The 12,961-nt window shown below is 42.1% G+C and overlaps 1 protein-coding gene across 12 annotated transcripts in view; it reads right to left on the reverse strand.

Annotated features, from left to right (window-relative positions):
- UNC5D (unc-5 netrin receptor D) overlaps positions 1-12,961 on the reverse strand; it is a 567,635-nt gene that overhangs the window by 15,268 nt on the left and 539,406 nt on the right. For all 12 annotated transcript variants that reach the window (XM_034647536.1, XM_034647537.1, XM_034647535.1 and 9 more), the window contains 2 exons: positions 11,284-11,448; positions 3,731-3,909 (listed from right to left, as the gene is read on the reverse strand). In XM_034647536.1, the coding sequence (XP_034503427.1) occupies positions 3,731-3,909; positions 11,284-11,448 (344 nt within the window). The remainder of the gene's footprint in view (positions 1-3,730; positions 3,910-11,283; positions 11,449-12,961) is intronic.

Raw genomic sequence — 12,961 nt, forward strand, 5'->3', positions numbered from 1 at the left:
TGCCGCCTCATAACACACACGACCGACATTTCTCACATTCTCATCGATTGCTAAGCCTTTCACTTTATATTCCAAGTCGTTTTTTTCCCCCTATTCAGATCTAAGTAGAAACTTGTTTGGCAAAAAAGCAGATTATCATCAGTGACATTTGCATTTCCCCAAAAGGAGGGTAGGAGAGCATTTTCACTGGCAGTCAAATAAAAGCAAACGTTTCCCTCCACTCCCTTTGAAAACTCTTCCTTCGTGATTTGAGCACTGTGGCTTTGCTAGCTTTTGGATACTTCTGGAAATTGAAAGGAGGGGGAGAGACAGCTGAAAAGTGCTGTCACCAGATCAAGGAAGGTGAATTCCCTAACAGAAAGCCTACATGCTTTTGTCATCCTTTTTCTTGTGATCCCAGAGTGGACAGGATCTCATGCAAGGGGACGACTCTCTTGCCCAATAATATCAGCAGATTGACAATGTCAGATTTTTGTGTTTTAACACACCTTAATGATCAGTTCCATGCTCTATTCTGTGTAACCCTAAGAGAGCCTGGCCAGTGATCCGGGATTATACAACAGGAAGTTGTGACAAATGACATCTGAAAATCCCATTCCTCTCTGTTACGTGGGGCTTCTTCCCATGTAGGAGGAGGCAGATTTTTAGTACAGTAATGAAAACATAAAAGGAACTTGACCATTTCTGCAAAATGAGAATGAGTTCACAGTGGTTTTCAGTAGTGTTTGCTCTACTCTGCTCCTGTGAATATGCTGGTGGCCCTTCTGCCAGCAACAAGCAGTCTGCAGAAAAGGGTCCTATCCAGGGGCGCCTGGGTGGCTCAGCCGTTGAGCGTCTGCCTTCGGCTCAGGTCATGATCCCAGGGTCCTGGGATTGAGCCCCATATTGGGCTCCCTGCTCGGCAGGAAGCCTGCTTCTCCCTCTCACACTCCCCTTGCTTGTGTTCCCTCTCTCGCTGTCTCTCTCTGTCAAATGAATAAAAATCTTAAAAGAAAAGGGTCCTATTCTATCCCCTCTCGCCCCTCAAGCTTGGATGCTGAGCTGAGAAGCCTCATCTCTGGGTGTTACTATGACTGAAGCAACAAGGTCTTACTAAATGAGGGCAGATTTATTTAAATGAGGGGTCAGCAAACTACGTCCATTGGGCAAATGCTGGTTGTTGCTTGTTCTTATAAATAAAGTTTGTTAGACAAATAGGCGTAGCTGTGTTCCATGTATTTTTTCTGGCTGATTCTCACTAAAGAAGCAGGGCTGAATGGTCCCGAGTAATTACAACAGACCCTACATGGCCTAAACGATTTGCTATCTGGTTGTTTAACAGAAAGAAGTTTGGTGATTCTTAATTTAAACCATTCTTGCTCCGTAGTTCTATGACTTTCCGAGGGTGAAGCTAGAGAATGAAGAGGGAGGCAGGACGTGCCATTCACTGAAGTTGAATATGTTCACCATAGAAGATTTAAAGATAGTAGATTACATGTATTCATGCCATCCTAATTTGCTATTAGTGAAAATTGCAAAGAACAACACTGATTGAAAATCAACATTTTCAGGGGGGCTCCTGGGTGGCTCAGTTGGTTAAGTGTCCACCTTTGGCTCAAGTCATGAACCCCGGGACCTGGAATCGAGTCCCGAGTTGTGCTCTCTGCTCATCGGGGAGCCTGCCTCTCCCTCTTCCTCTGCCTACTGCTCCCCCTGCTTGTGCCCTCTCTCTGCCAAATAAATAAATAAAATCATTTTTAAAAAATGGAAATCGACATTGTCTGGGCACTGTGTTAGAAACTTTCCATTAAGTAGGTCATTTGTGTTTCTTATGTCAAGGAAATTTAGGCTTTCCTGGAGAAGGGGTCTTAGGGACAGCCCAAAGCAAGGGAATAGGCCCACAGCGTGTTCACAGTGGAGGACCCTGGACACCAGAGGGGCGGTCTGCTCCTCCGCAGCCAATCCCTACTCATGAGAGCCGAGACACAAAAGGTGTTGACCTTAGTCTGCCAATTTGAAATGCATTTTCCCTACTGTGCAGGGGCCCCAACTGCTGACTTTGGGGACACTCATAGTAGGTAGACCGTAAGCAGAGAATGAAATGGAACGAGACAGAAGGAACGTGTGCAGACTCATTCAGCACACGAATGATAGCTTCTGTGGATCTACAGGGATTTGGGGGCAATTATTTTCATGTAAATGGTGAATTAAAAATCATAAACTCTTATGGTCAGAATGGATTTGGGAGTTAATGCAGTTCGAATTCTATGAAATGCAGTTGTAGAAAAAGAAACAGGGCTGGTGAGTGATGTGTTCAGGCAGACTAGTATGAGTTGTAGAACCAGGGATGCCTTATGGGGGCCCAATTCGTCCCCCCCCCACACACTTTTTTCTTTGTCAACCGAATTCTGTTCTCTGGGTTGTTTTTGTTCTTGTCCCTGTGTTGATCAGAAAGTGAGCTTGACATTGTCAGGGTGCTCATGGGTTATAAATGAGACACCTCCTCCCTTTGTCAAACTTGCTGGGAAATATTCAACTTAATTTTTTTCTCCTGTACACATACATTTTTGTATTCTTTCATTTTCAATATTCGACTCTCAAGAATGTATCTGTTCTTTCTGGGTTTGCCTGTCTCTGCAAATTCCCTTTTCTTTGGCAGCCATGCCTCCTTCCTTGATTTGCCTCTCTGAGCCTCACTGCTTTCTAGTTGGGTCCTACGTTCTTGGATTTCTTGGATCCCTTTTGAGACAGGGAGTGGCACTCTATCATTTCCTGGCAGACACCTACCTCCCTTTCAGAGAAGAAGGAGTCAGGTAGGATGTCTGTGGAAATAAAGAACACAAAATGGAAATGACAGAGTAAGCCAAACAGTAAGAAAATAAGGCTTTGCCTCAAAAGAAAAAAAAAAAAGAAAAGAAAAGAAAAAAGAGTACCAGAGGAAGAGGGAAGGAAAATGGTTCTGGCAAAATTTGTTCTCTTTTCTATTCATTCTGGGGCATGGTGGGGGGGGGGTAAGAGGAAGAGGGGAGGCAGGTGTGGGGGAAGGGAGGTATTGCTTGCCAATGCCCTCTCGTTGCTGGTTATCCTTCCAGCCCAGCCGAAGTGGCCTGCCCATCAGTGCTGCCCGGGATGCCATCACTCTTGCTTCTCATCAAAAGTAATCAAGCCCATTATGAATCTCTCTGTTCTACTCTCAACTTAACTACAACGCTAGCATTGGTAATGGAGTCCGGTGGAGCCGCAGACTCGTTCACGTGCTTAGGTCACCTGTTTGTTTTACATCTTCTGCCTTCAGATCTGGGAATTCTCATCCTCAAACTTTTAATACCAAGGCACCCACTTTTGCCAGCTGAACATGTGCCCAAGGAGGGTTAAATGATGCTTAAGGTGGCCTGATGGTAGGGAGGAGACACGTACTTCCCTGTTTCTATTATCACTGACTCAAGACAGTGCTGGGATCTCCCACAAATACCAAGATGACCTAGTCTCTATCCCCATTTGGGCGGCCCAAGTTAGCCAGGACCAAAGACTTTTCTATAATGTCCCCAAAGGCAGAGCGGGTGGAAGGAAATGCCACACACAGAGTCCTGTTCTTGTTTCTTGCCCACATATGTAGCCAGCCCTCACATGAAATGTGGCCAGAGGGATTTATAAAGATAGCAGGGCCTGGAAACCATGTGGATATGCCCAAACCCCTTTGTTTTTCAAAACTCTCGGGAAGAATGTCCTCTTTCCAGTTGCCCCCAATTACCTGTTGATGCTGTTTTTCTGTGCTAACATCTGCCAGTCCTTGCCTTTGGCATTGGGGGTATCGAAGGTGGCACAAATCCGCTGTCTGATGGAGTAAGGGATTTTGAAGGCTTTGGGGCCAGTCTGTGCAGGGAAAGTGCTATCCTCTTGTGCAAAGAACGTGATGGTTTCTCTTTCACTCTACAAACAGAGAAAGCATGGTCAGATCTAAAAGGAAGCATTACCGAGAAACACTTTTATTTATTTTAATAGAAAATCTATTAACACACACACATAGCATGCTTGCCGTTGTGATGGACTCTGTAAAATACATTGACACGTTCCCCTTTTTCTAACATAGTAAATAAGTTCTCTGGCAGCCTCGTGAATTATGTACTGGAGATTTACAACAGGGTCTTCCGCTCGGGGCGGGGGGGCGGGGGTGGTCACAATCGTCAGCCTCCTACATCCAGGGAGATGTCAGGTGACAGCAGGATTAAACCTTTTTTTCCCCCCCTTGGTTCTCAGGGATAGATCTAGAATCAGGAGGAAGAATCCCCCAAAGGACAGATTTCAGTTCAGTGTAAGGAATGACCCTGTGATAGTCAGAGCTGACCGAAGACGAATGGGCTAATCCAAGTTGCTGGCTGGGCAGGTAACTGTCAGGAAATCTACAAAGGGGAACTGATTGTATATTGATCATCTTTAAGTGTGTGTTGCCCCAACCCGGTTGTGAAGTGCTGATAAGTTTATGTGGACCAACAGAATTTTAAAGCCTGAAAAGTATCCGACTGAATCACTCCTATGACTATGATAGGTTACAAGACAAGGGATTCTGCAGATGTCATTAAGGCCTTTAATCAGTTGACTATGAACTGATCAAGAGAGATTTTCCACAGTCAGCCTGACCTATTCACGTGGCCCTTGGAAGAGAGAAGAGGCAGCTCTTATCTGGGGGCATCTCTCCTGCTGGGCTGGTAGAAAGCTAACAGCAGGGCTGTGAACTGGCTATAGAGCGGGGGGCAGGGAGCTAGGACCTGAGGGCATCCCCTAGGAGCTGAGCGTGACCCGGTCCAAGAGAATGGGGGACCTGCAAGGAATCAGATTTGGTCAACAATCCAAATAAGCTTGGAAAAGGACTCTGAGCTCTAGGTGAAAATATGTCCCCAGCCATCACCTTGATCTCAACCTTGCGAGATCCTGATCAGAAAACCCAGTTATGCCATGCCTGGACTTTTGACCTACAAAAAATGTGAGACAGTAAATGGGTATTGTTTAACCCTGTTAAGTTTATGGTAATTTGTTATATAGCAAAAAAGAAAATATAATAATAATATAAACAGAATTTAGCCATCGAATTTGAGATGGGGTTGAGGGAATAGTTAGGACTGTTTAAACTCCAAGAACTATCCTTCATGTTAGGAATGTGTCCTCCTGTATTTTCCTTTAAGCCAACATGTGCCATTTCTGAACTCTTCTGAGATCCTGCCCTGAAGCTTTTTTCAACCTTAACACCTCTTCCTAGTGTCGGCACCACAGCCATGAGAGGCCTTCTTGGCAAGGGGCCAGGCTTACAGGGCTATAAACCTCAGTGAGTCTTGTGTCTTCAAGAATCTGTTAATTGAGGAAGCTCGTTCATGCAGAGATCTTATTAATGATCATATGTTTTGTGGTTCCATAGCCATTTGACATAGTTACATTTTGAGGGCTGTATCTTGGAAACAGTGCCTTAATGCATTATTTCCAAAAGGGTATCTCAGAAGACGTTCCAAGAAAGAGCAGATCTCTGGTCAAATACATTTGAGAAATGCTGCATATTATATCTTCTGCTTGGAAATTCAAAGTAGATATTATCATATTAAATAGATTCCACGGGTTTTAGTTCTACTCCCTGGAATATTTAGAACAATACTCATCAAAATTCTTCTAGTATTTTGCATTAGTGTGGGGTAATAGAAAAGCGTGGTTGGTTTTCAGGGGCAGAGGGAACTTGCTTTGGGGTATGATTTGATACTTCCTAGCTCAGTGACCTTGGATACTCCATGACATCTGTCCAATTTCCTAATCAGCCTTTTGGCAGTTTTTATAGACACCACAAAGGTTATGAAATGTGGTGAAAATTACCCAGGTACTTTGTAACATGGCTGAAACTAGAAGTCTGATTTTCTAATGCCTATACCAAAATTCATTTCTCTACACCACCCTGCTTCAAGACAAGCAGGTGGTTAAGAAAAATGCTGAGTGTTATTAGATTTATGCTTCTGGAATTAGCAGCAGGAAGGGCTTCCTGGAGGAGGCATTTTGGTTGGCCTTGAAGGATGAATAGCTATTGATGGAATAGAAATTGAGTGGGTAACTAGTGATTTTTGGCAAAATGAACAATTCTGATTCTGATATGTTGGATGGTTATAAAATGAATCAACTCAGGCTTCTTGCTATATGAAATAGGTTATGAGGAACAACATGTTTATTTTTTAAATTTTTTTGTAAATAGAGTATTTTTTTATAATAATTTTTTTTATTATATTATGTTAGTCACCATACAGTACATCCTTAGTTTTTGATGTAAAGTTCGATGATTCGTTAGTTGCACATAACACCCAGTGCACCATGCAATACGTGCCCTCCTTACTACCCATCACAGGGCTATCCCATTCCCCCATCCCCTTCCTTCTGAAGCCCTCAGTTTGTTTCCCAGAGTCCATGGTCTCTCATGAAGGAGGAACAACATTTTTAATCATGGTTTGTGAAATTTCTCCTAACCTTTAAAAATGTAAATTGAAGACCGTTTCCTTCAGTCTCCTGACTTAAGGCAGGAGGATGTACTTTAAAAAGATAGTAGAAACTGTAGAGAGGAAAAAAAGGAATTCTATGCAAGATAACATGGGAGCTGTCACTGTAAACCGACACCAAAGGGTGTTCCCATGTGAAAAGGTGACTTGCCAGTGAAACTGAAAACACTGAAAGTAGCCACGACAAAGGACTGCATAGACAGAGCTGGCTTGTGCAACCTCTCATGGCATCTTTGGGTGGACCAAGCTCACCAAGCTCTGTCTTTACTGTTGGGAGAAGAGAGACCACCCCGATCCACGGTCTTGAGGACAGAAGTGGTAGGATTTCAAAGTGAATAAAATACCGTAGGAGACTGACTCTTACGTATTTTTTCTGTTTTCAATACTTTGATAAGTGGGCCCCCGTCCCTCATAAAGTTTCCCAATTTAAATATTTGCCACGCATAAGGATGACACTTTATGTAACATTTATGGTGCATTCTAAAAGACAGCTGGGCCAAGTAATAAGAATCCTGTAGATACATCACATTTCCTGATTGTTTAAATTAAATATGCAGAGGAACAGCAGATTTTCATGCTCTGCACATCTGAGATAAGAGGCCGCTACTTGGCTAGCTGGGGAGTTGTAAATCAATGAGAAATTCCAAGTATTCTGTCTATTTTGCAACAGACAAATCATCCCCCAACCTTCCACAACTTTTGGAAGAAAGATAAGGGAAAATTGTAACATGCAAGTTTCCCATTTAAGTTCTTTTTTTTTTTTTTTTAAAGATTTTTTTTTTTTTTTTGACAGAGATAGAGACAGCCAGCGAGAGAGGGAACACAAGCAGGGGGAGTGGGAGAGGAAGAAGCAGGCTCATAGCGGAAGAGCCTGATGTGGGGGCTCGATCCCATAACGCCGGGATCACGCCCTGAGCCGAAGGCAGATGCTTAACCACTGTGCCACCCAGGCGCCCCCCATTTAAGTTCTTTTTACCAAAAAAAAAAAAAGTATTCTCTAATAGTATTACTTTAACAAGGGATGATGCAATAAATTACTTAGGGATTCTTCCCTTCTCTTCAATATTAGTAAAATTATTTTGCTTTACTCCGTAATTTTTCGATCGGTGATATAATTGCTTTTACAGAATATCAGTTGGTGGTAATCGTTTGGTAATTTGGTGAGGTTACAATGAAAGAGAACCACCTGCTTGTATGGATGGACACAATAATGGTCACTCTAAAAAACAGAAAAAAATATGCTATCTTGATCATGGAAATAATTTTTAAGTTTGAGAATGACATGAATGACTGTATTTATTTGGAAAGCCATTTAGATGAGACGCATGAAGGAATGTGGTGGATGGGAGGCTGGACATAACCAAAGGCCTTCAATGAGCATGATCACTGTACTGATTCAGATATTTAAAATAAATATTATCTTATATATACAATGACCTACATACGTATATCTTTTACCTCTCATGGTTCCATTGTTAAATTCGTGAAACAGACACTAAGATGATACGTTAAAGTAAGGTAGGAAGTTGGAGCTCTGAGCTTAACAATACAGGGATTTTTTTTTTCTTTTTGAGTGGGAGAGGGACAGATACTTAAAATTCAGACATCTATTGAAAGCTTCAAAAGATTTATTTCCTTATTATTATTATTATCTTTAATCAATGAAATCCTATTACTAACTTATTAAAACCAGCTAATGCAGGGTCTTTCAGCCTAGAGGTCATAAAGTGTGATGCACTTACTGACCTATTATTCCCGACTCACTGACTGATACAAGTTCATGTCTGGAATGTATCTTGTCTCCTCTCCAGGTAATCCCAATTTCTTAGCACTTTATGTATCCTAACTTTTTCTGGAAGTGTCTACCACAAAAATCCAAGTCATTTTTAGGGAGAAGAGGATACTTTGTATTCACCACATCTATCGGCAGATGTACACTTCTGCCAGGAATGAGATAGTCCTGGAGATGGAAAGAACGCGAGTGATCGATCATTCACTGAAGACCTCCCTTTCCAGGCAGACTGACATGTGGGAAATCTATTCTGTTCTTGAAAACCTATAGAATGAACACTTATTCTAGCCCATCCCATCCTTCTGCAGTCTTGAGGAAAGAACTTTCCAATTTTCACTCTACTTTCATACTCAAAGACAGAATTTTTGATGCTGTGGTGTTTGGCACTAGTGCCTAAGCCCCCCAGAAAGAAGGCTTACATTATGCACAAGGCCTAAAGTCAGTATTGCTAAATTAGACTTCCCTGACTGGGATCCGGAAGTAGTCTAGTATGGAAATCCAGACTTTGACCTTGACATCAGGTATCTCAGTTGGGAACTCTGGCTCCCCATTACTGGGTTTATCTATCATCTTGGTTGACCTCTTTGAGATTGTTACATCATGCCAAATTGTGACAGTATAGTATTTACTCCACAGAGCTGGATGGTTACATGTGAAAGCGCATGAAATGGTACCGAAATATAGTGGCTTTCAAAAGTTTTTCTTTTTTTTTTTTTTTTTTTTTTTTCCTTTGGTTTTTTTTTTTTTTTTTTTTTTTTTTTTTTCCTTGGATTTCTTTTTTTTTTTTTTTTAATTTTATTTTATTATATTGTGTTAATCACCATACAGTACATCCCCAGATTCCGATGTAAAGTTTGATGCTTCATTAGTTGCGTATAACACCCAGTGCACCATGCAATACGTGCCCTCCCTACTACCCATCACCAGGCTATTCCCTTCCCCCACCCCCTCCCCTCTGAAGTCCTCAGTTTGCCTCTCACAGTCCATAGTTCAAAAGTTTTTCTGCTGACAAAATAACAGATTTGCCTAAGAAATACAGTTTATTACAAAGAGGTGGAGATGTACTGGGCCAAATGCCAGCAGGAACACTTGAAGTAATCAATAAAATGATCCTTCCAGGATCGAAAGGGTTAATAGAGCTTCTAAAACGCATTGGCCTCCAAACTGGATGGTGGTAACCCAACGGTGAGTAAGTATCATTCGGAGGCTGGCTTATTATCAAGAGATACCGTGGTGTCATCTTTTTCGAGGCATTTCAAAGTGATTGTAAGCTTGTGAAGCATTAGACAAGGAAATGGAGAGTGAAGGGTAAGATTGTGTTTATTAGCTCATTTTCCTCTGGTGTACTTCCAAAATTTGCTTAAGCAAGGAGCACAGGTATTAGGCTATATCAACTCTATCACAGTCCTTTAACATGGATTCCTGTCCTAGCGGAAGTTGGTCCTCACAATCGGAATGCCTTAAAAAATAACAACCCTTTAAACCTGGAATTGTTGCATAGATCTGTGATCAGACATTTAGGGCAGTTTGCACCAGAGGTTATCTTTCTGTCCCGCCTTTTCATGCTTGCTTCTGAACACCAGAAGGAAAATCTGCTTGGATTTTCCTTTTGTGTTTATTTTAAAACTTTCCTGTGATTTTTTAATTTTACTTTGAAATGTATTGTGTTAAATATGCCACGACTGTTCAAGAAAGACTCTCAAAATATCCTACCCTCCGTTTCTGGATCTACCTTTCCCATCAAAACTACTTTGGCGCACAATGTTAATTGGCGATAATGAATTCAAATACCGTACAAACATGTCAGTTAAGACAGCTATCAATTTTGAGGCACAATCCTTTGGAAAGCCATCCGCTCTTCAGAAAAACTATTCAGGGAATTAGCAATGTTCATTTTGCATAAACAATGAATTGAAATGAGAATGGAGTGAAGTGATAATGCTATAAGGCTAAGGTTTTCAAAGAAAAAAACCCCCTGAATTGCGTGGTATGTATATAACATTTGTTAAGCCTTCTGCCAAGCCTGAATGAACAAATACATATTATTTATATATTTGTACATAAATATGTATGTGTGCCTGTACACATGCATATATATATATATTCTGATGAGCAATAAAATGTGTTTTTCTACACTAGCCAGGGATTACTTTACAATTGCTCAACAAAAGCATCACGTGCTTCCCCTGATTCTACCCCTCAGCCACTCTAGCCCTCTACCCTCAAATAATCATTCAGGAGGGAATGCCATCATCTCCTCTCTGAGCCAAGTCCACAGCCATGAAGCCATTCAGTGGTTTAGGCAAATCAGAGCCATGGTGGAAATCAGGTGTCTTTTTGCAAAAGTGAATTCTCCTCTGACTCTCATTCTAACTCTGCCCTTCAGTAATGATATGACCTTGGACAGTGTCCTTTCCCTCTCTGCACTTGCATTTCCTTACTTTGTAGAATGAGACTTCGATCTACTCTGTTGTACATGATTGCATCAATGAATCTAGATTCAACTGAAACAGGGCCATGCAGAACCCCAAACCTGGGGGCTAGGAGACATTGTAAGACAGCAGGGTACCAAGATCCTGAAGATGACTTCTGGAAAACTGGTCAGAACCAGTAGAGTGACCTTGTGCCTCTTCATGGTTTATGTCTCAAATGTACCGTCAGCCACCAATGACTCTCAGGAGATATTCCAAACCTGCAATGGACTATTAGATCGTTCGTGGTTTTATGTATAAAATGCCCTCTACCAGTTCTTTCCCCAAAGGGCTCTCCACGGAGCCTAAGCTCTGATGCGTTGAGTTTCTCTGCCCAATGGGAAGCTCAGTTTAACCCTCAGCCTGAGGAAAAGTTTATCTGCCCTTACCGGTACCGAGGATTAAGAGCGAGTGCATTCTGAAGGTCTTTTAGACCCCGTGTAGCACGACTGAAATAGGCACGTTGATCTTCGGGTCCTGTCAAAATGGAGCCAAGTGGTCCTGCAGACCAAGGACTCACCTCCAGGATGGATGTCTGCACTTGGAGGATCTGTTCATGGCCTTTGAGCTGCCGGATGCAGATTTTGCAGGACAGCTGGGTGGTGGTGGGCGTGTAGCGCTCCAGGGAGAAGGCACAGTGCAGGGGCTGCCTGTTACTGCACCACACGCGGGCAAATGGGACTTCCTGCAGGGAAACGGGGGAGAGAAGAGGGGTATGGTGTGCAGAGCCCGGCTGAGATGAGTAGAGACTAGGAGAGACTTAATCGCAATAATTATGATGATGATGACAATGATTGCAGCAGAGATAATTGCCTCAGCGACTTTGGTGGAATTGTTGTAGAAATAATGTTCCAGCATATGCCAAGCAGCACAAAAAGTAATTAATGTCAATTCCAATTGATAACATTTGGATTCCAAAACCACAGCGCAAGAACTCAGATTTCACTTGGTGACACGTACAATTAGGATACTATCAAAAATTAATCCTCATGGTTTCCCACAAAAAAAAAAATTCGTTAGAACACTTCTCTGGTCCATCCTTTTCCCTAAGCCTGGGGTAGGGTGATATCTTTTCCCTTAAATGAAAATTATGCTAAAGAACTGACTGCGCAGAACGTACCCCAACACCACATAAACTCATACAGAATTGTGTAAACAGAACACAATATCACTAATGTACCCAGCATAAAAATCATACTTATGATGATCACACACACACACCCAAGAGAGAGAGACAAACACACGAGGCTGCCCTGAACAGTCCTGTTTGCCAACACCTCATTTACTCAGTTCATCCATTCAGCAATTACGCGCATGGTGCCTGCTAATGACCAGACGCCGTACACGAGAAACAATAAGAAACTAGGTTCAGTCTCTACCATTAACAGGATTACAGACAATTGAGTGGCAAAAGCAATTTTTACTAAATAGGGGGGAAATAAAAAAATCTATATACATCAGCCTTTTTCCCCATTACTAGTCAGTGTCTGCCACTGATTAGACTGTGGTCAGGCATGTGACTTTACAATAATGCGAACTAGAGGTCACTCACTGATAGTCTTTCATCTACTAAAAAGTCTCTCCTTCCTACTCAAATCAAGCTGAGATTCTTGGCAGTGGCTATGTATGACCAGCTTCTAGTAATGTTCATCCACCCCTTTTTATCTTTTTGTCATCTCGTTAATGTGCTCTTTTTTTTTTACCTGTTGCTATAAATATAATTTTTTGGAGGTTTGATACTCTGAAGTGTGACTGGTGATGAAGCCATCATGTGTTAGAAAATGGGGCGCCATGATTAAAATTCAATCTACTCACTTGGAAGAACTAGGAGTTACCTAGTTCTTCCTGAGCTCTCATGGGCACATTGCTTGTTTCTTGGTTTAGTTTTCTCTACTGGAAGTCTCACAGATCTGGATTTTGGATGCTTCCTGGGGGGACCAGCAAGGAGGGATGACTCTGACTGTTGTCCACTTGAAGAAAGGAGTGCTAGCTGTAGGAGTCGGAGAGAAGAAACTCATGCCCTAACCCTACCACATATCCCAGCAAGCAGTATAAAGGCTTTGTGGTTTTGTTTCATTTGTTCTGTGGCATTTTCATCTCAAGAAGCAGAGAGAAGGAGTGAGATTGGTTGGTGAGGTCCCCCAGCAATCTTTGGAGGAAGTAATTTTCCCAACAATATTCAAAAATGACTTTTCACC

The sequence above is a fragment of the Ailuropoda melanoleuca genome, chromosome 18 (genome assembly GCF_002007445.2).
Source record: "Ailuropoda melanoleuca isolate Jingjing chromosome 18, ASM200744v2, whole genome shotgun sequence".
NCBI lineage: Eukaryota > Metazoa > Chordata > Mammalia > Carnivora > Ursidae > Ailuropoda > Ailuropoda melanoleuca.